The sequence below is a fragment of the Lepus europaeus genome, chromosome 5 (genome assembly GCF_033115175.1).
Source record: "Lepus europaeus isolate LE1 chromosome 5, mLepTim1.pri, whole genome shotgun sequence".
Taxonomy (NCBI): Eukaryota; Metazoa; Chordata; class Mammalia; order Lagomorpha; family Leporidae; genus Lepus; species Lepus europaeus.
The window spans coordinates 33927650-33949657 of NC_084831.1; the positions used below are offsets into that span (position 1 = coordinate 33927650).

Genomic DNA, 22008 nt, shown 5'->3' on the forward strand with positions numbered 1-22008 from the left:
TCAAATTGAGGTGGACCCCAATTAAGATGCCTGAGTCCCCTATGAGAAACAATGACTTGATCAGCCCTTGTCCTGACTGTCAAGGAACAGCTTACTATTTTATTCTTTTTAGTATTTTCTTTTTCTTCTTAATGCCACTGGTTGAATTCTTTAATTAACACACAATTATTCTTAGGTGTTTAATTCAACTGAAAATTATCCCTCTTAAATATAAGAGTGGGAATAAGAGAGGGGGGAGATGTACAGTTCGGCACATGCTCACTTGGACCTACCCCTAATGGTAAAGCTAGAAACGTGCCATGGGACTCCAAATCCCATTAAGTTGGCAGGTACCAAGGCCATCTTACTAGTTAAAGTGATCAGTTCACGTTCATAACTGATCATAAAGATAGGATTAAATGTCAAAAGGATCACATAAATAAGACCAGTGTCTGCTAATAATAATTGATAGAATTAAAAAGGAGAGAACGATCCAACATGGGAAGTGGGACACACAGCAGACTCATAGAATGGTAAATGCCCTTAACAGCACTCTGGCCTCAGAATCAGTCCTTAAGGCATTTGGATCTGGCTAAAAAGCCCATGAGTTTCTCAGGTATGGAAAGCCAAGATAACTGTGGCAAAAAATGACCTAAATGAGAAAGAATGGGCCATCAAAGAAGGAGTTACCTTTCTCCGAAGGGAGGAGAGAACTCCCACTTTGATTATGGCCTTGTCTAAATAAGGCCAGAATTTGTGAACTCAAGAGGCTTCCATAGCCTTGGCAGCTCATGACAAGAGCCTCAGGTGATTACTGACGTCATAAATAAGAGTGTCAACTGTTAAATCAACAACAGGAGTCACTGTGCACTTAGTCCCCATGCAGGATCTCTGTCCTTAATGTGTTGTACTATGAGAATTAACAGTAAAACTAGTCTTCAAGCCGGCACCATGGCTCACTAGGCTAATCCTCCGCCTTGTGGTGCCGGCACACCGGGTTCTAGTCCTGGTCGGGGCACCGGATTCTGTCCCGGTTGCCCCTCTTCCAGGCCAGCTCTCTGCTGTGGCCAGGGAGTGCAGTGGAGGATGGCCCAAGTCCTTGGGCCCTGCACCCCATGGGAGACCAGGAGAAGCACCTGGCTCCTGCCATCAGATCAGCGTGGTGCGCAGGCTGCAGCACGCCAACCGCGGCGGCCATTGGAGGGTGAACCAACGGCAAAAGGAAGATCTTTTTCTCTGTCTCTCTCGCTCACTGTCCACTCTGCCTGTCAAAAAAAAAACAAAAAACTAGTCTTCAAACAGTACTTTATACTGTGTGGGTGCAAACTGTTGAAATCTTTACTTAGGATATACTAAGTTGATCTTCTGTATATAAAGATAATTAAAAATGAATCTTAATAAAGAATGGGATGGGAGAAGAAGAGGAGATGGAATAATTTGAGGGTGGGAGGGTGGTTATAGAGGGAAAAACTGCTATAATCCAAAAGTTGTACTGTCGAAATTTATATTAAATAAAAGTTTTCTAAAAAAAAAAAGATGAAAAATAATTTCTCATTGACATTTTCCCATTATGCATAAATATAAGCATTTTATTGAGTTAATTAACTTCAGGAAAGATTTTTTTCCTTACTTTCTTCCACATATATTCATAGGATGCTGATTTAATAGTGTTTATGTTCAGTAACCTACTGCCTAAATTGTTATAAATTATCATATTGTTTTTAACTCCTATTTGCTCTTCCTGAGCAAATCAGCCTGTTATTTGACTTAATTTGCATAAAGTAGTTTGTTTATTGTGTAGTGGAATATTTAAAGATAATACTTTTAAGGATTTTGCATAATTTTCATATTCATTATAACAAATAAAAAGATGAATAAACGCTTAAAAAAAAAGATGCCTGTGTCCCATATCATAGTGCCTGTGTTTGATACCTGAATACACTCCTAACTCCAGCTTCCTGCTACTGCAGACTCCAAAAGACAGAGGTAATGGCTAAAGTAATTGGGTTCCTGCCACCCATGTGAGATACCTAGATTAAGTTCTCAGTTCCCATCTTTAACCTGGTCCAGGTCCAGCTATTGCAGACATACAGGGGAGTAAAACAGAGGATGACAGCACTCACACGCTCTCGCTCTCTTTCTCTCTCTCTCTCTCTCTCTATATATATATATACACACACATAAATATTTAAATGAATGCAGCTTTTCACAATTACATTTTTCATGAACTTTTTAAGGACATTTATATTTATATAATCTAATGTGATAGTGATATTAAAATCCTTAAAACAAAGCTTAAACATGAAATGTCCTTTCTTTTATTATCATAAATAGCATAATGCTCTACTATGTGTCACGCACAGTGTAAAGTACATCCACCTGCTATGACATTTCAGTCAGCAACAGACTGCACATACAAAAAATGGTACTATAGCGATTATATTGTCCAGTGACATGGTAGACATCTTAGTTTGTATTAAGTAGACTCTGATGCTTACACAACAACAAAAATCTCGTAACAGCACATCTCAGGCATCCCTGTTACTAAGTGGCTCACAACTACACAGAAGATAAAAAGCAAAAAAGACACTGTCTCCATCCTAGAAGAGTCAATATGAAATTACTTAATTGTGCTCCCAAAGCAAATCTCATATAAATCTCAACAGCCAGGTCATCTACCTCAGTAAGAAACACTCATTAGACAAGAAAATCCCTTAGACCAATGATTTTCAGGATTTCACAGAGAAGTAACTATGACACCATTAGCTCCTCTTAAAGCCATCTATCCTCACCCTGAAATACATCAAGTTCTTCAAATAAGTTAGTCATTCTTCCTATCTAGTTAACACTAGAAAACAGAAGAAATTGCAGGATTTTCTTCATATGCCAAGGATATCTACAGAATGTCTCTTCCAAACTAAAAATTATGATCTTTGCTGGCAGGAACCTTGCTTTTCACTCATGCTCCCAGTATTTAGTGCAATGCCCAAGACAGAGCAGCTAGTGAATAAAGGAGCACAAGACTGAATGAGAAATGAATGAGACCAGTGTCCCTAGATAACAACAGTATCTTATAAAAGCACAAGCAATTTGGTTTCGCTTGTTAGGAACCCGCCAGGGAATAGAAGTATTTGAGTAAATCCATAAGTTTTCACCAAACTAGAGTGCTATTTTTAGGCCATTTATTGATAAATATTCTGTCTTGGTTACTTCCAGGGGACTAAAATTAATTTCTCAATCAGTAGAGCTAAACAAAAATTCTAACGCAAAGAAACACCTAAACTACTTAGTAAAAGGTTACTTCAAAAAGTCTGTGGGGGCCAGCGCTGTGTAATGCAGCAGGTAAAGCCACCGTCTACAGTGTCAGCATCCCCTATGTGTGCCAGTTCGAGACATGGCTGCTCCACTTTCAATCCAGTTCTCTGCTATGGCCTGGGAAAGCAGAAGGACTTGGGCCCCTGCACCCACGTGGGAGATCCAGAAGCTCCTGGCTTCGGATCGGCGCAGCTCCTGCCGTTGTGGCCAACTGGGGAGTGAACCAGTGGAAGGAAGACCTCTCTCTCTCTACCTCTCCTTTTCTCTCTGTGTAACTCTGACTTACAAATAAACAAATAAATCTTAAAAAAAAAAAAAGATTGTGAAGGGGCCGGCATTGTGGCTCAGCAGGTTAGTTAAGCCTCCGCCCATGATACTCGCATTCCAAATGGGCACCAGTTCATGTTAAGTCGTTCCACTTCCAATCCAGCTCCTTTCTGATACACCTAGGAAAGCAGCAGAAGATGGCTCAAGTGCTTGCCCTTACCACACACATCAGAACCCAGATGGATTTCTGGGCTTCTTTTTTTTGACAGGCAGAGTGGACAGTGAGAGAGAGACAGAGAGAAAGGTCTTCCTTTTGCCGTTGGTTCACCCTCCAATGGCCGCCGCGGTAGCGCGCTGCGGCCGGCGCACCGCGCTGATCCGATGGCAGGAGCCAGGTGCTTATCCTGGTCTCCCATGGGGTGCAGGGCCCAAGGACTTGGACCATCCTCCACTGCACTCCCTGGCCACAGCAGAGAGCTGGCCTGGAAGAGGGGCAACCGGGACAGGATCGGTGCCCCGACCGGGACTAGAACCCGGTGTGCCGGCGCCGCAAGGCGGAGGATTAGCCTAGTGAGCCGTGGCGCCGGCTGGATTTCTGGGCTTCTGTCTTCAATTTGGTCCAGCCCCAGCCATTGCAGCCACTTGGGGAGTGAGCCAGAGGACAGAAGATCGATTTCTCTCTCTCCCTCTCTCTGTAACTCTCAAATAAAGTAATAAAAATTGTGGGAAAAAATGGAATGAAAAGATAAGTTTATTTTGGTGTAAGAAGTTTTGAAATCCATGCAGTGTTCTCATAATACATATTTTCATGACTTTGTTTTTTAAGATTTTATTAATTTATTTTGAAAATCAAGAGTTATAAAGAGAGAGGGAGAAGGCTGGCGCCACAGCTCAATAGGCTAATCCTCCGCCTGCGGTGCCGGCACACCTGGTTCTAGTACCGGTCAGGGCGCCAGATTCTGTCCCAGTTGCCCCTCTTCCAGTCCAGCTCTCTGCTGTGGCCCGGGAGTGCAGGGGAGGATGGCCCAATTCCTTGGGCCCTGCACCCACATGGGAAACCAAGAGAAGCACCTGGCTCCTGGCTTCGGATCAGGGCAGTGCGCCAGCCGTGGCCCGCCGGCCGCTCTGCGGCGGCCATTGGAGGGTGAACCAACGGCAAAGGAAGACCTTTCTCTCACGCGCTCACTGTCCACTCTGCCTGTTAAAAAAAAAAAAAAAGAGAGAGAGAGAGAGAGAGAGAGAGATCTTCCACCTACTGATTCACTTTCCAGATGGCCACATGGCCAGGGCTGGCCCAGGCTGAAGCCAGGAGCTGCATCCTGGTATCCCAAATGGATGACCACCCTCCATTGCTTTTCCCAGGCCATTAACAGAGAGCTGGATTGGAAGTGGAGCAGCCAGGACACCAACTAGCGCCCATATGGAATGCCATTAACAGAGAGCTGGATTGGAAGTGGAGCAGCCAGGACACCAACTAGCGCCCATATGGAATGCTGGCATTCCAGGTGGTAGCGTCGCTCACCACACCACAACACAAGCCCCATGAATTCCAACTTTTTGCACCAAAAGAAATTTGTTTTCACTCATTCCATTTTCCACAAATTTTTTCAAGTGCCCTCTTATACTAATAACCTGACCTATGAAATTATCACCAAATGATATGTCACATTCATTTATTAACATAACTACTTAGAAAGTAAAACACTCTGATAGCCATCAAGTGTTTTAACTAAAAGTCTAAAATTTACATTTCTGCCTCCCAAATTCTCATTTGATCCACAAAAATAGTATGTTTTCTTTTTCTACCTATAAAAATAAAATACGCTCACTGTAGAGAACATAGAAAATATGGACAGGTCCAAGGAGAAAATTTAACTTATCCATTGAGAGGCATCCTCTCCCAGTCTTCTTTTCTATGCGGTGGGAACTTCTTTATGTTGTCAGTCTTCCTACTCACCAAGCAAGAAACAAAAGATTTCACACTGTAACAGTAACCCAGCTACTCTCAGAATAATCATATTATAAGTCTAATTTCTCGATGTCAACATTTTATAGATATGTGCTTCCTAAACTAGACCTACAGTAAAGAGTAAAGGTTCCATTTTGATTCCCTCCCATCCTCACCTCCAGAATTCTACATAGTCACATAGTCAAAGAATGCAGATTCAAGAAAAAATGTTTCTAGTACCTAGAAATGAGCTTAAATTTAACAAAGGAAACCCCACTAGAATTTTATGTCCCCTGAGTCTAAAACTATCATCAAACATGTTGTGCTCAAATTAACCATGTCCTTAGTGGTCCATAATCTTAATCTGTAAAGTCCGAAGTATGTTTCTCATCAAAACTGTCAGTTTTCTACTTAGAAAGAATACAAGATCAGAAGAATGCTGGGTTTGGATTCTAGCAACTGTTCTACTACTCAATAATCAGATGACATTTAATAAATCTTAGCTTATATCTCCTTTTCCCCATTTGTCAACAGTAGTAGTACTTGCCCTACTTGTATCACAGAGGCTCTAAAATACAACAGATCAGAGAAAAGGGCTTTGGAAAATATTATTCAAATATAAGATGGAAATCTTTCAAATACACATGCCCTATAAATATAAAATATAAATCATGGCTTCCTCTCATATGCAAACGTACCACTTCTGAGGGTGATTGTTATCTGTGTGTGTGTATATATATATATATCTGTGTGTATAGTAAGACATTACTATCAGTCTATGACACATATTACACAGGGCAGTTTGTCAAATATTCACAGATGTAACCACTCTAAAAGCCATGTATCATTCACGTCCTGTCATGACAGCTTGTTCCATCTTCACTGAAAAGTACCAACCTTGCTCCTGACCACAGTATATTTGATTGTTAATGCCTAAAGTTAATTTCCCAATGTTCTAAGCCAAGCCACAGAAACTTTAGGTTATTTTTAATTATCTAATAAGCATTCACGCAACCAACAGGAAAAATTCAGGCTCTTAATAACCTACTTCCACCACATTACATCACTACCTAATTCCATCTCTCTGTAGCCAAAAAGAAGCTGAAACTTACTAGTTGTGTTCTAGCAGTCTTCCCCAACCACCCAGTTCTCTCACAAATTTGTTTCAACACACAGCAATTATTAGAAACTAAGACTATTAATGGTGTCCAAGTCAAGTGAGGGCTCAATCTTAGGAAACAGCTGATTCCAACTTCTGAGGCTTTCAACAAGGAAAAATTGACATCATACTCTACCAATCAATCAAGCATCAATCTGCTTTCCTTGACATCATTATATCAGTAAGAACTCAAATAGGTAGCAGAACTCAGTTACAGCATTTACCTTCATGCTCTAGGTGAAAACTCTGGCTGAAAGTTTACTGGATAGTCGCCTTCAGACACAGGGTCTTCCTGGAGCTGAGTGAGGCATACCGCAAGCTCAGCCGTGAGTAGAGCTGTCGCAGCTATGACCACCAGCTCCGCTCAGCTAGCCTCCACAGCCCATGCCAATCCTGCCCGCCAAACACACAGCTCCTGGGAACCCCTAATGCGCAGTACTGGGCCCAGTTTCACAGTGTGAGGCCGCAGAGGCCAGGGACCAGGCAGCAGCAGCCAAAGCACAACCAGCGGGTGCTGGGGTACTGCCTCCTACTCATGCTGCACTACGCTGCCTTCAGGAAGATGGAGAAGGTGCACCGTGACTTTATGGATGAAAAGGACCGGATCATCACGGCCATCTACAACACCACCCAGGCCAGGGCCAGGCTCCAGCAGGAGCAACTGCAAAGGCAGCAGCCAACACCTTCCGGATCTCTCCAAGGCTCCAGGATCTTGCCTGGGGCCCCCAGCCCTTGAGGGGCTCACCTGGATGGGGCCCGCTGTGTGCTCCCAGGGCTCCGTGCTCCCCACAACGCGTGCAATAAAGTGATTCTCAGAGCTCGAAAAAAAAATTCTTGAAGAGAATCCATGACCTTCTCTATATATGACCTGAAGATAAAAAATAACACGCAGCTTTTGGAGACTAAAAATTCCCACCCTAGCCCTCAAATTGTTAGCATTCAACCCAGAAGAGAATCTAAGACCATATTCTTTTTTTTTTTTTTAAACTTTTATTTAATGAATATAAATTTCCAAAGTATAGCTTGTGGGTTACAATGGCTTCCCCCCTCCCATAACTTCCCTCCCGCCCGCAACCCTCCCCCCTCCCACTCCCTTTCCCCTTCCATTCATGTAAAGATTCATTTTCAATTCTCTTTGTATACAGAAGATCAATTTAGTATATATTAGGTAAAGGTTTCAACATTTTGCCCATATAGCAACATCGAGTGAAAAAACTACCATTGGATTACTAATTATAGCATTAAATAGCAATGTACAGCACATTAAAGACAGAGATCCTACATAATTTTTTTTTTCAAAATAATTAATTTTCTCTAAGACCATATTCTAACAGCAGTTCCCTTTACTGCACTCCATAAATGAGTCCTTTATAGTAGTCTTTACTCAGTGATGATGAGAAATAAATCAGACAATGCAGTGTTAAAGTTAGTCTGATTACATCAAATGAAATCACTTTAGATTTACAATAGAATTCCTGGAGTAATGGAACTGGCTTAGTCATTATTTGAAATTCGATCTGGGGTCAGCATTGTGGTTTACTGGATAAAGCCACCGCCTGCAGTGCCAGCACCCCATCTCGGTGCCAGTTCAAGTCCCAGCTGCTCCACTTCCAATACAGCTCTCTGCTGTGGCCTGGGAAAACAGTAGAGGATGGCTCAAGTCCTTGGGCCCCTGCATCCACGTGGGAGACCAGGAAGAATCTCCTGGCTCCTGGCTTCAGATTGGCACAGCTTCGGCCACTGCGGCCAACTGGGGAGTGAACCAGCAGATGGAAGACCTCTCTCTGCCTCTCCTTCTCTAACTCTTTCAAATGAATAAATCTTTAAAAAAAAAATAGAAAGAAACTAGATCTACTGGGGCCGGCATTGTGGCATAGTCAGTAAAGCCACCACCTGTAACACCGGCATGGTTCATGTCCCAGCTGCTCCACTTCTGATCCAGCTCCTTGATCAAGGTCTGGGAAAACAGCGGGAGATAGCCAAGTGCATGGACCCTTGCCACCCACGTGAGAGACCCGGAAGAGGCTCCTGGCTTTGGCCTGACCCAATCCCAGCTGTTGGAGCCACCTGGGAAGTGAACAAGTAGATAGACGATATCTCTCTCTCTGTCTCAATCTCTCTTCGCTGTAACTCTGACTTTCCAATAAATAAATATATCTTTAAAAAAAAAAAAAAAACTAGATCTACTAACGGTATCAAAGTAAGAGTTATTTTATTTAAAAAATTATTTATCTGAAATTAAAGTTATACAGTGAGAGGGAGAGATAGAGACATCTTCCATCCAATGGTTCACTCCTCAGATGGCTGCAATGACCAGGGCTGAACAACACCAAAGCCAGGTCTTCCACATGGGTGGCAGGGGCCCAAGTACTTGGGCTATCCTCTGCTGCTTTTTGCAAGCCATTAGCAGGGAGCTGGATCAGAAGTGGAACAGCCAGGATATGAACCGGCACTCATATGGGATGCTGTCGTTACCCGCTATGCTGCAATGCTAGCCCCAAAATAAGAGTTATTTTCAAATAGGATACTAATTATCCTATACATACATTCATATTTATCCTATATTTTATCTATTATACCACTAAAATTTGACAACATGAGTCTCATTTGTTTTGTCCTCATCCAAGAGAAGACTATTAGCCACTCTGAAAGAAATCACATTCCCAGATTATCAGCTGGTATATGTCAAACAGAATAGCAGCCAAAGGTACCTAACTACAAAAGGTTACTTAAAGTAAGTAGAATGCCATTGTTATAAATATAACATCTGGTTCCATAAAACAAAGCTATTTCCATATCCCAACAGATGGCCTACAGTAATAATGCTTTGCTGATCTGGTTATAACAAATTCTATTAAATCAAAAATCCTGTACAACAGATGCCTTCTCCAATTTCAGCATAAGTCAATCTCTTTAACCAAAACACTGTGCTTTGGTTCTTATTTGTGCACTAAAATCTAGTTATACCAATTAAGATGGTCAAAATTTTTGACAGTTGTTAAAAATGACACTGTGGTGTTTTCTGAGTTTTGGAGTGGAGGAGGTAGAGTACCTCTCGCTAAAACTGAAAGGCTAACTGTTCAAAATGGAAAACAAAAATTCACAGTTAAAGGAAGGCTGAGGAGAGGTAAAAGTGCACTTTAGTTGGTTGAGTCAAGCCAAAGTTTCTGAATAGTGGCAATGTGGAAAGCTAAGGGACTAACGAAGCCAAGAGGAGCAGTGAAAATAATGTAATTTCTGAGTTGAGAGGCTATCAGCAGGAACCAAAAAAAAAATTCTACCTGAATGTTTAAATAACATGTATCTTTGTATACTGTGGTACGAGGTCCATATTTAAATGTGGATGCAATGTCAAGTTAAGTTTGCTGCTTAACTGCTTCCCCAACTATATTCAAATCCAGTCTTCATATTCTGGTCACGCCCTTACTTGATATATTACCCTCTATTAATTAGTAACGCAGAAAACAGAACATTGCAGTCACTAAGAGCTACTGAGTTCTGAAAATAGACTGCAGGGTTCAAATCCTGGCTCTTTCATTGCTAGCCATGTACACTTAGAGGCAAGCTACCTAACCGCTCAGTGGTCATTCCTTCATTTGCACAACTTTGGTAATAATAAAATCTATCACCTAGGTTGATGTGAGAATTATATACTAATAAATATACTTAGATCAGTTTTGGGCCCATAGTAAGGTCTCAGAAAGCTATTATTACTATCACTATCTTCACATTAATCCTCATTAAAATTCTTAAAGGGAAAATATGAAAGGACCTATCTAAAACACAAACAAGTAATACTTCAAGTCTTGAGGATTAACCACTAAAAATCAGTGGTTTGGGGGTAGGCACTTAGACTAGTGTTTAGGACACTTGTCTGCTGAGATGCCTGCTTCCCACATCATTGGGTTCAATGCCTGACTCTAGCTTCCTGCTGATAAAGACCTGGGAGGTGGCAAAGATGGCTCAAGTTACGGGATTCCTGCCACTCATGTAGGACACCTGGATGGTGTTCCCAGATCCAGCTTCAGCCCAGTACTGGCCAACACAGGCATCTGGGGAGTGAATCAGTGGGTGGGAGCTCACACATTCTCTTTGTGCTCACTCTGTTTCTGTCTCTGACTCTCAAACTTAATGATTCTCCAAGTAAATGGATTTCTCAATTCTAAGACTCCAGGAATTTACATGGGGATCCTTTAAAATTACGAAAGCAGCATACAGTAGTAGAAATAGCACAGACATGGATTAGGAAGATTTTGCTCCAAGTTAACTATAGACAAGTTACCTAAACCAAACTTCAAAGTGTTTATCTTAAAGAGATTTCTGCCTGTATCACCGGGTTGTTGAGAGATCAAATGAGATAACGTAAGAAAAAACATGCATAAACTATTAAAGCTATGAATGGTCAAGGGCCATGCTTACTCATCTTTATATCACAGTACCTATCAAAATGCATGGCAGAAGTTATACACTAAAAGAAAAGCCAGGGAGGGATTGGCAGGGGGAGGATTAGATGAAGATGGGGAAGGGTTTAAAAAAGTAAGAAATCCAAATTCCATCAAATGATAAATCATTTTTAAAATGTAGTATATACAGTGGAATATAACTCAGCAACAGAAAGGAATGAAATCTCGATGCACTCTACAACATGGATAACCCTTGAAAGGTAAGATAAATTAAAGAAGCCAGACATAAAAGACCTTTAGGTATGATTCCATTGATAGGAAATATCCAGAACAGGCACATCCACAGAAATGCTAAGTATTCTAGTGTTGCCTAGGACTGAGGAGAAGAGGAATTGGGGAGCAGCTGCTATTTGGTACTGGGTTTCATTTAGAAATGATGTTCTAAAAATTATTGTGATTATTATACAATTTTGTGAATACAACTAAAAACCACTGAACTGTATGTTTCAAATGAGCAAACTGCATAGTATGCAAACTGTTATCAAAACATTTTTTAAAAGAAGAAAAGTTTAAGAAGAGAACTGTTAAAAGTATGAAACCACTGACTTTAGAACGCATTTCTTTTTAAATGATGAGTTTTCTGATGTTTGGGTAGCTCTGACATGTGAGCAAGAATGAGAATGGAGGAGCCAGCTCTGTGACACAGTAGGTGGAGACCTTCAGCACTGGCATCCCAATGGGTATCGGTTCCAGTCCCAGCTGCTCCACTTCTGATCCAGCTCCCTGCTAATGGTCTGGGAAAGCAGTGGAAGATGGCTCAACTGCTTGGGCCCCTGCACCCATGTGGGAGACCTGGAAGAAGCTCCTGGCTCCTGGCATCAGATCGGCCCAGCTATGTAGGGAGTCAATCAGCAGAAAGAAGATCTCTCCTTGTCTCTGTCTGTAACTTTGCCTCTCAAATAAATAAATAAATCTTTTTTTAAAATTACAATGGAAAAACTGCATTAGGAGAAAATACTAAGAATTATAAAATCAGCCCATAATATCACTATAAATGCTGTGAAAAACAAACTTAGCATTTGTTCTTATCCTTTCCAAAATTCTAAGACTACAAATTACCTCTTTCTGGTCTAGTTCATCAGTCTTCTCATCATGATCCCTGTTCTCTGAACTTGAAGACTCCATTTGATATTGTCAACAACCTTACCTTGTAGAAAATCTTCCTATGTCTGGATTCTGAGCACTAACGTACTTTCTGGTGCTTCTCAAAATGCTTTCTTACTTATTATCCTACTATGTGGCCCAAAGTTCCAAACCTCAAAACTCTGTCCCCATTATACAACTTCCCTCCCAAGACACATCAACTCACATGTGCTTTACCACTATGCCCCTGCCAGTGCAAAATCTACATTTCACCCTTAGTATTTGCTGTATATGACAATGACTTAATGCATAAGGTTAAATAACTTGCCCCAAAGTCCCTTCATGATTATTAGACTTCATTACTTTTATTATGAAGACTCAATGAGTTAAAAAACATGTAAAGACCTTAGAATGATGCCTTGCATATAGTAAGTACTCAATAAATGTTAGCTGTTTATTTCCACAATTACTACTGTGTGTCAGATCCTTAACTTCCTATTCCTAAAAGTCTCCAAGTACATTCTAGTCAATCTCTCCTCCCAACATATTCAGCTAACAAGAAAACTTAAATTCTCACTCTTTAGGCTACTGTGGTACTCTACCAAACCAAATTCTCTACCCAGAAAGATCCACCACCAACACCCTCTAACCAATCCTAAACTCATTTATGATTATTCTCCAATACAGATTTTCTGTGACAGTCAAGCTGCTTGAAGTCTGTTCTAAGCTGCCACATTCTCTGCCTTTGCACGTGCCCCTTCATTCTCCTGAAATACACCTCTTCCTCTTTGGAAAGTTCTTTTTCAACCATCACTTACATCCCTGACCCTGGTGGCATCTTATCCCAACCAAAAGTGTTACGTTATTTGGTAATCATAAATAACATAAATGTCGTTTCTCCAAAAGAACAAATAACGTCTGTTCTTTCAACGAAATTGAAGCTGAGACCCTTATTTTATACCTTGTGTCTCTTTACACAAACTACTTCACACATGGATAGCACGGTATTTTGCAGAAGTACACAAATGCTGACTTACTAAAAAAACAAAAAAAGCTTCAGAATGTATCAGAACATTCTCTATTTTCCACTGCCCCACCCATACTCAGCATTATGCAAGCATATAAAATCTGTATTTGAGTATTTTTATTCTACATGAAAAGAAAAAAACACTATATTAATGCCTACAGAGGATAAAAGGAAGAGAACATCAAAAATACAACGAAAGAGAAAGAACAATGTGAAACATAAATCAAATGAGAATGCTGGCCATTCTGGTATCTTAAAAATGACTTCAAAACAGTAAGATTTTTTTGTTTCACCCAAGTGAATGAAAAACACCTAATAAAGGCATGAGAAACTCCCCAGCACAAAACCAAGAACGATATTCACCGCAATTTCAACACACAAAACTGAGAGAAAAGATAAATCCCCAGATACATCTAAGAACCTAAAAAATTCAGTCGCATCTATATACAACCTAATAGAAAAAAGGAGAGGAGTTGCTGTTTTCTCAAAAATATTTGCTAAGGTCTAGAAGAAATAAAAAGCTTCTCTCCTTGCTTCTGTGGCCGTTCCTCGGGAAGGGAGTAATCTGTGGTCTCAACAGAGCAAAACACGGGAAGATGGAAACAACCTGGAAACCTTAACCTGGAAGAGACATTAAGGAAAGAAAAAAACTGCCCAAAACCGGTTACAGAAAAAACAGTGCATTGGTACTCAACAGAAAGGGAGGGAAAGTGAAATCAAAGAGCTTCCAAGAAATAACTGCATGAAACTATCTGGTGCTGCCTTGCAAGAGAGTTATGAATATCCCTAAAGCAGACAGGCGTTTTCACTGGGAAACAAAATAGAAGGAAAAAATAAAAACAAAGTCGACGTTAGAAGACGACAAAAAAGGTATCCTCAATTTCTACCTCCCTGGGAGTAGAACGCAACTAGGAACAGCACAGACACATACACCGCACTGAGACAGCACAGAAAAGCCTTCGCCAACCATGCACACCAAAAGCAGAGAAAGAAAAACTATACAGCCCGGCGCAGCCGTAGCCAGCGTTTATTCTGACTGTAGCAGAAAAAAGAACCCGAGGGCTAACGGGAGAGGAGAAAAGATGTCAGTGAAACTGAGCCCTGGTGTGTCCCCTTCTGGTCTCAGTTTCCAGAGCCCAACTCTCGATTCGACCACGAAACCCAAGGCCGGCATCAGCACAGCGAACTGACCCTCACACCTTCCACGCCACCGAGAGGAAATGGCAGAGGAAAAACCATCCCGCGAACCTCCCTCCTCACCAGCTGCAAAAATGGAGGGGGAGGGGGGGGACACCCTACCACGTGGGCAGGATGCAACACACACAGGACAGCAACACGTCCGCATGGAACGGCTGCCTTTGCCCTCACGCCAGCAAAGGACACCGCGACAGGATGGGCAGGGGCGCGGGCCCCCGCACGGGCCTCCGCACCCCGCGGGGCACCGCCAGGCGCGAGGGGCTGCCCCGCCTTCGCGGCCGAGAAGCGCCCCCAAGCTTCAAGGGGAGAAGCCGCACCGTTGCCCGGGGTTCGAGGGCTGGCCCAGGCCAGGGTGCAGCTTCCAGGCGAAAGGGGACGCTCGCTGGCCCCGGCGCCCACGGGGAGCCACGTCTGGTCCCCCTCCCCCGGGGCCCCAGCTGGGGGAGGGGCGGGAGGCGCGGAGCTGCCGCTTCCCGGCTGAGGGGCAGCAGCAGCTGAGGAGCAGCGCCGCGGGGGAGGGAGGGATCAGCCCTCGCCGCCCGCCAGGCCCCGGCCCAGGCCCCGGCCCCCCGCGCCGCCCGCCGCCCACCTCACGGCGCGGCCGCGAGGGAGCGCAGGGAGAGGACGTCTCTCCGAGGGCAGCCCCAGCCTCCGTCCCGGGAGATGCCCCAGCCCCGCCTCCTCGCCCCGTTGCCCCGGCGCGGCCGCCTCGGCGGCGGGCACTCACCTCAGGCTGCGCAGGCCGGGACGGCCCGGCCGAGCCCCCGGCCGCTAAGTGCGTCTCCGCCCCCCCGGGAAAGGTCCCAACGGCGCCTGGTGCGAGCGGCCGAGGCCCCGAGCAGCGCCGAGAGCGGCGGCAGCAGCGGGAGCAGCCAACATCCGGGGCCGCGCACCCGGAACTACTTCCCGACCCGCTCCCTCTCCCGCCCCCGCCGCGGCCGCCGCGGCCGCCGCCGCCGTCACGGTCGCCCCCGCCTCCCGCGACGTCGCTGCGCCACCGGCCGGGCGTCGGCGGCGTCACGACTGGTACGCGTCGCGGCCGCTTCGACGTGCGCGGGATTCCTCCGCTGGGACAAGTAGTGCCTCGGGGCTCCACGCAGCCAGCGTCCACTAGCGGCCGGCAGTTCCGATCGGTTTGGGGTCGCCTCGCCTCTCAGTGACGTTTTGGAGGGAGGGCCGCGGAGGCTGCCCGGGAACCGAGGACCCTGCCTCCGGGTGCCAGGGGTCCCAGGCTCCCGGGGAATGGCGCCGCGTGACCTCCCGCTGTCCCGCCGACCTCCAGCACCACCTTAGCCTCTCCGGGAAACCGGAGCCCTTTCCGACTTTGCACAGCGCGGATTCTGCGGTCGCCAACAAAGGCGCCTTGGGGCTTCAGGACGCCCTTTCAGAACTTCACGAGGCCCGGGTTCTAGACCCATCACTGCCGAGCCGGGGCTGCCTTTGCTTCTCGAAACAAAGGCGTGGGAGCTGTGGAAAGGACCTTCTGGTTCTCTGGGCGCGCAGGGTCTGAGCCCGCTGTCAGCAGGTGGAGGGCTCAGAAGGGCGTACAGACGACGGGTGGGCTTGGGGATTTACTGCCACGTCCGTCTTCTTCACTCGTTCTTTCTCTAACAACTAGCGATGACAATGCCCTGTAATTTCACACTTTATTGCATCGCTGCCTTTTATTTGCCAGCGCTTCCTTGGCGTTAGCCTTGTATTCCCCTACCTACAGCACCAAGCACGGTTCTGAACTCAGTAGGAGCTCAATATTCGAATACTCAGATATTTGCCTATGTGAATTGGCCTGGGGACTTTTTTATTATTATTATTTGCCTCAAAGACATCAGATAAAGACCTCCAGTAGTTAAAAGATCTGCGCACCCCATTTCTTCTACAAATATTGAACACCTGCGATTGACCAAGCATTTCCAGGCACCAGGAATTCAGAGCAGTCACTCCTTTTCTAGATAAGACTAGCAAGATTCATTCACTCATTCATCCTCCAATAATTGCTAATCACTACTAAGGTTGCCAGACCCTACTTTAGTGCTCTAGAGGTATGTGTGAACAGAGGAGAGGGAGGCACAAATACCCTTCCCTCTCAGGGTGTCACCCAGTATGAGAAAGATAATAAACATAATAAAATTATGTGGTATGTTAGAAGGTGCTGAGTGATGTGGGAAAATAGACCAGGATAAGGGGTATGAAGAAAACGGGGAAGAGGGGTTCTGCTTTTAAATAGACCTGTCAGGGTGAACCCTGTTCATAGGCAACTTGAATCAGAGCCTTGAAAGAGGAAAGGGAGTGTGATCCTTGGGAATTTGGGGAAAGAGTGTCCGGAGCAGAGGGAACAGCCAGTGGAAAAGCCTTTAGGCAAAAATATTCCTGGAAGTGTTGGAAATAGTGAGGAGGCCAGGACAGGGGGAGCAGAGTGAGAGAATGGCGAAATCAGACTTGTAGATTGCTGTGAGCACTTGGCTGAAACAGAACCACTACAGGGCTTTAGGGCATGACTTGTACATTCAAAAAGTTCCTACTAAGAGGAGACCGTGAGAGGAAGCCAGACGCTCCATTCCGGTGTAGGGTGATGGCTTGGACAAGGGCAGCAGTGAGTAGGACACTTTAAATACAGTCTCCATACTTTAGGAACTCATAGTAGGAAGCAAGTAGCTTAGACAATTAACAATACACTGTGATGAGACACAGAGATCCTGAAGGAGAGGCCATCCTTGCCAGCTGTCCTGAGAGCAGAAGTTCCCAAAACATCATTGCCAAGGGAATGGGAAGTTCCTGATTTATTACTAGGCCATGGGGCATATCCTTGATAGCATGGCTAATGCTGGCAGCCTTCCCAGCCTTTCAGGTCTCAAAGTCCACCATCATCTAAGTGAGGCTATAGGGAGAAGGGTGCTAAGTAAGGAACAGTCTGGGTCGGGCAGAGGAGTGCCTGGGTTCAAGTCCCTGCTGCACTTCTGATTCCAGCTTCCTGCTGACGCATCCCTGGGAGGCAGCAGGTGATGGCTCAAGTACTTGGGTCCCTGCCACCCACTTGGGAACCTAGGTTGAGTCCCTGGCTCCTGACTCTGGCCTGGCCTAGTCCTGGCTATTTATAGAAGGCATTTGGGGAATGAACCAGTAAATGAAAGATTTCATTCTCTCTCTCTCTCTCTCTCTCTCTCTCTCTCCCCCTCTTTCCCTCTCTCCCTCTCTCCCTCTCTCCCTCTTTCTGTGTTTCTCCCCCTGTTTTCCTGCCTTTCAAATAAAAGTTAAAATAATTTTTTAGAAGTACGTTTATAGAAAAGAAAAATTGGAGAAGCATTCCTCACATAAAAAAGTATGTACATAAATTGTATGTACAAAATTATATATGTACATAAAAATATGTGTGTAATAATCATACCATTAAGGAGAGATCTGAGGACCTTGTGAGGAGGAAAAGCTTAAAGCTAGATTGTGAGGGAAGACCTGGGTTCAAGTCTAATATTCTGTAACTCCCTGTATGCATAGATCAAGTTATTTAGTTTATCTTAGTCTATGTTTCCATACCTGTAAAAAGGAAGCAGTCATCATAGCTGCCTGGCAAGAGATTACATACAGGCTTCTGAAAATAAAAGCCCCGAAGACAGTAGGAAGGCCAGTGTCAGCTCATAGGAGAGCTGTTCACTGTCCCAGGAGTAGCTGGGAGGGACGGCACAGGGCAGCAGAGCCCTGGAAGAGGAGATGGCATTTAATTCTGGGGACACATCCTTAACAGATGTGGATTGCTGAAAGCAATGAGGTAGAGGTTTTATTCTTTTGTGTTGTCTGTGATCTTTCCCCAGATTCATCTGCATCATAAATTCCCTAAAAGGGGGGCCAGCACTATGGCTTAGCAGGTAAAGCCGTCACCTGCAGTGCCTGCATCCCATATGAGCACCAGTTTGAGTCCCGGCTGCCCCACTTCCCATCCAGCTCTCTGCTATGGCCTGGGAAAGCAGTTGGAAGATGGCCCAGGTCCTTGGGCCCCTGCACCTGCGTGGGAGACCTGGAAGAAGCTCCTGGCTCCTGGCTTCAGATCAGCCCAGCTCCAGCTGTTGAGGCTGTTTGGGGAATGAACCAGCAGATGAAAGACCTTTCTCTCTCTCTCTCTCTGCCTCTGCCTCTTTCTAACTCTGACTTTCAAAAAATAAATACATATCTAAAAGAGAGAGAGAGAGAAAGAGAGGAGCAAGCCCTTCCTTTCATTCCCAACCCTGGAAGAATCTTCTAGAATCCCTGAGTCTCTTTATGTAATACTTGGTATTGTGTTGGGTGAGAAACAATAACCACCACAAAGGCTACATATAGGCTATGGGACGCTCTCAGCATCACTAACTGCTATTTAATGACAACACTTGAGTGTTGTCACTGTGTGTACTTAAACAACATTCAATAGTCACTTAATAAGCACCAACTCTATACCAGCCATTGTGCTGAATACCAAGGAGTCAAAAAAGAATAAATAAATAGAAACAGACATAAAAATTAATCCCGATGCTAGTTGGTAGAGATTTATGCTTGTGCCATGGAAACAGAAGAAGCTAGACTTAACTCTATCAGATTGGAATGGAGTTGGGGGGCACAGCCATGAGGGCCAAAGAAAGTGTCACCCTTAAAGAGTAAGGGTGAGGCTGTGTCTTAACAGGTTGATGGTGAGTTTGCCTTGTAGAAACAGGAGCAAGGCTAGGGGTAGAGAAAGGAAATTTAGGGCAGAGGAGAAAAGTTGGTACAAAGTCAAAGAGGTTGTGGATACAAGAAAAGTAGAGGCCGTGGAGGTTATGGCCTTATAAATGTTCATGAAATATTAGTGGCTGCTGGGCAGGTATTGTAGCATCCCATCTCAGTGTGCCGGTATTTCAGTCCCACCTCCACTTCCCGTGGCAGCTGATGATGGCCCAAGTATTTGGGATCCTGCCATGCATGTGGTAGACTTGGCTGGAAGCTCTCAACTTCAGCCTGGCTAGTTGCAGGCTTTAAGGGGGCAAACCAATGAATGGGAACTTATCTCTCTCTCTCTCTCTCTCTCTCTCTCCTCTCCTCTCCTCTCCTCTCCTCTTACCTTTCCACTCTACCTTTCAAATAAATAAATAAATCTTGAAAAAATGAATAATTGTGACTGTTGGGAGTAACTAACTCTTGTGCTACACTATGTCACTCCATGTAAACTGTCCTCAAATTGAGTTCCTGCCCTCTGGGATCTCGGAGTTAACTTCACATTATAGCAGTAAGGCAAAATGTGATCCTTCTCAGAAAAAGACTACTATTCAATCATTCTGAGTAGAAAGGGATAGCTTAGAATATTTTCCACATTGGAAGGTAACAACCTAAAATTTTTGTCCTAGTCAGGCAATAAATATGCACTAATACACTAATATTATCTACTTCCCCCCACTCCCAACCCACGCATGTTCCTTGTAACTACCTGGCCCAAACCTTGGCTTACCTCCACTCTCAGAATGAACTGAGCTAATTAAAAGCATAATGAAAGACACAAAGGCACCAAGACAGCTGAGCAAACATTAACAAATGTGTAGATTAAATAGAGTATTTACATTATGTGTAAGCAGTGGTGCAGATGAAACCTGAGTGGCGCTAGGAAGAGTGAGTCAGAGGACGTTCAAATAGAGTGGGATCAAGGGAAAGCTCTCTACCAGTTAGCTGGAAGTGTCTTTTGGAATGAGAGAATGAAAGGAACCCAGTTAGCAGGAAAGAGCAGCTAAAGTATGCAGCCCAAAGGAGCTTGAAACTCTGGGTGCAGACGTGATTTTTTTTTTTTATTCTTTAAGAGTTATTTTTTATTTATTTGAAAGGCAGAGTTACAGAAAGGAAGAGAGAGAGAGAGAATCTTCTATCAGCTGGTTCACTCCCCAAATGACCTCAATGGCCGGAGCTGGGCCAATCTGAAGTCAGGAGCCAGGAGCTTCTTCCAGGTCTCCCATGCAGGTGCAGGGGCCCAAGGACTTGGCATCTTCCACTGCCTTCCCAGGCCATGGCAGAGAGCTGGATCGGAAGTGGAGCAGTTGAGACTTGAACCGGCACCCATAGGATGCCAGCAGGGCAGGTGGCAGCTTTACCCGCCACAGCACTGGCCCCTCATCCACATTTTAAAGAAGAGAAAACAGAGGCTCAGTACTTCAGAGTCCTGGCGTCAGAGTTTGAACCGAGAATGTCGATTCTAAGCCCCCTTTTGCTCCACTTCAAATCAGAACTGTCTGATTCTAAGCCCTCAGTTAGCCCCTGCAAAAATCCCCAAAAGCAGCAGGGATCTGTTACCCTGATATGAGAATTGCAATCCCCTGCAGTGCTAGCTGTGGCCAGAGGGTGTATCTGCATTCAAGTACTAAACAGAGAGAGAGAGAGAGAGAGAGAGAGAGAGAGAGAGAGAGAGAGAGAGAAAAGAGACTCTGTGGTAGACTATATTATTGTTCCCAAACATTTACTGTGCCTCTTGAGATTGAATTGTCCTTCCCCGCTGAGAGCAGGCCTAGCTGTGAGGCTTGCATTAGCTAATGAAATGTGAGTGGTAGTTTGAGCCACTTCCAGGTGGAAGCTTTCAGGCAGCTGCTACCCCACATTTCCTATTCCTGCCGCCCTGAGGACCTTTGGGATTGAGACGTAACCTCCACCTCTGTCCCAGAGTGAAGACAACACGGAAAATCAGCACTGAACTGGGAAGGACGTAGCCTAAGTGAGAGATGCAACCTTTACTGATGGGGCCCCTGAGATCTGGCTGGGAGTTGCTCCCATAGCTGACACTTCCTGAACCCCTCTCTTTGGTGATCCACATTTCTGGTGTCCTCCCCAGGAAATTTTGTGAGGAGTATGAACAGATGAAAGGGAAGGAATAATTGGTGCAGTAGAGCAAAAGGCTTTAAACACAGGATTTGAGCCTCTGTCTTGTTCAGTGGCTCAGACAAGCTTCGGTTAGGTAGGTGCCAAGGACCAGGTCATGGCCCAAGATCTGGGGAGGCTACAAAGGGGTTAAGAAACAATCCCTGTTCTTGACACAAGAACACTCATGCATTTCTTTAAATCTAGCATCCCTCACCATAACTGACACCCATGAGGCACTCAAAAATTTTAAATGAGTGTCAAACTAATGCTATGAAATGACCTAGAACTGAAACTCCAGTCTTCTAACACCTGTGTGATTTGCATTACCTACTTGGATGAAGGGATTATCATTAGTTGACTTTTATATAATGCTTTACAATTTACATGCACCTCATTTATTTGGAATGGCACATAAAGCCATTCTGGAATATCAGAATCTCCAGAGTCAGGAACATAGTAGGCAGTCGGCCAGCGCCACGGCTCGCTAGGCTAATCCTCCGCCTGCGGCGCCGATACTCTGGGTTCCAGTCCCGGTTGGGGCACCGGTTCTGTCCTGGTTAATCCTCTTCCAGTACAGCTCTCTGTTGTGGCCCAGGAGTGCAGTGGAGGATGGCCCATGTCCTTGGGCCCTGCACCCGCATGGGAGACCAGGAGGAAGTATATGGTTCCTGGATTCGGATCCAGGCAGCGTGCCAGCCGAAGTGGCCATTTGGGGGGGTGAACCAATGGAAAAGGA

General features: G+C 44.8%; 2 protein-coding genes across 4 annotated transcripts in view; one reads left to right on the forward strand and one right to left on the reverse strand.

Annotated features, from left to right (window-relative positions):
• The window catches only part of FOXJ3 (forkhead box J3), a 160527-nt gene extending 145224 nt beyond the window's left edge, over positions 1–15303 (reverse strand). The window contains exon 1 of one of the 3 annotated variants that reach the window (XM_062191084.1): positions 15166–15303. The gene's annotated coding sequence lies outside the window, so the exon portion shown is untranslated. The remainder of the gene's footprint in view (positions 1–15165) is intronic. The other 2 variants (XM_062191083.1, XM_062191082.1) reach the window with 2 other exon arrangements.
• LOC133759058 (basic salivary proline-rich protein 1-like) lies at positions 14462–15598 on the forward strand. The gene has a single exon (XM_062190062.1). The coding sequence runs from the start codon at positions 14462–14464 to the stop codon at positions 15596–15598; it is 1137 nt and encodes a 378-aa protein (XP_062046046.1).
• The last annotated feature ends 6410 nt before the right edge of the window (positions 15599–22008 follow it).

Bases quoted from the DNA above. Each gene is read 5' to 3' on its own strand.
- LOC133759058 (XM_062190062.1), top strand. From the start codon at position 14,462: ATGGCAGAGGAAAAACCATCCCGCGAACCTCCCTCCTCACCAGCTGCA.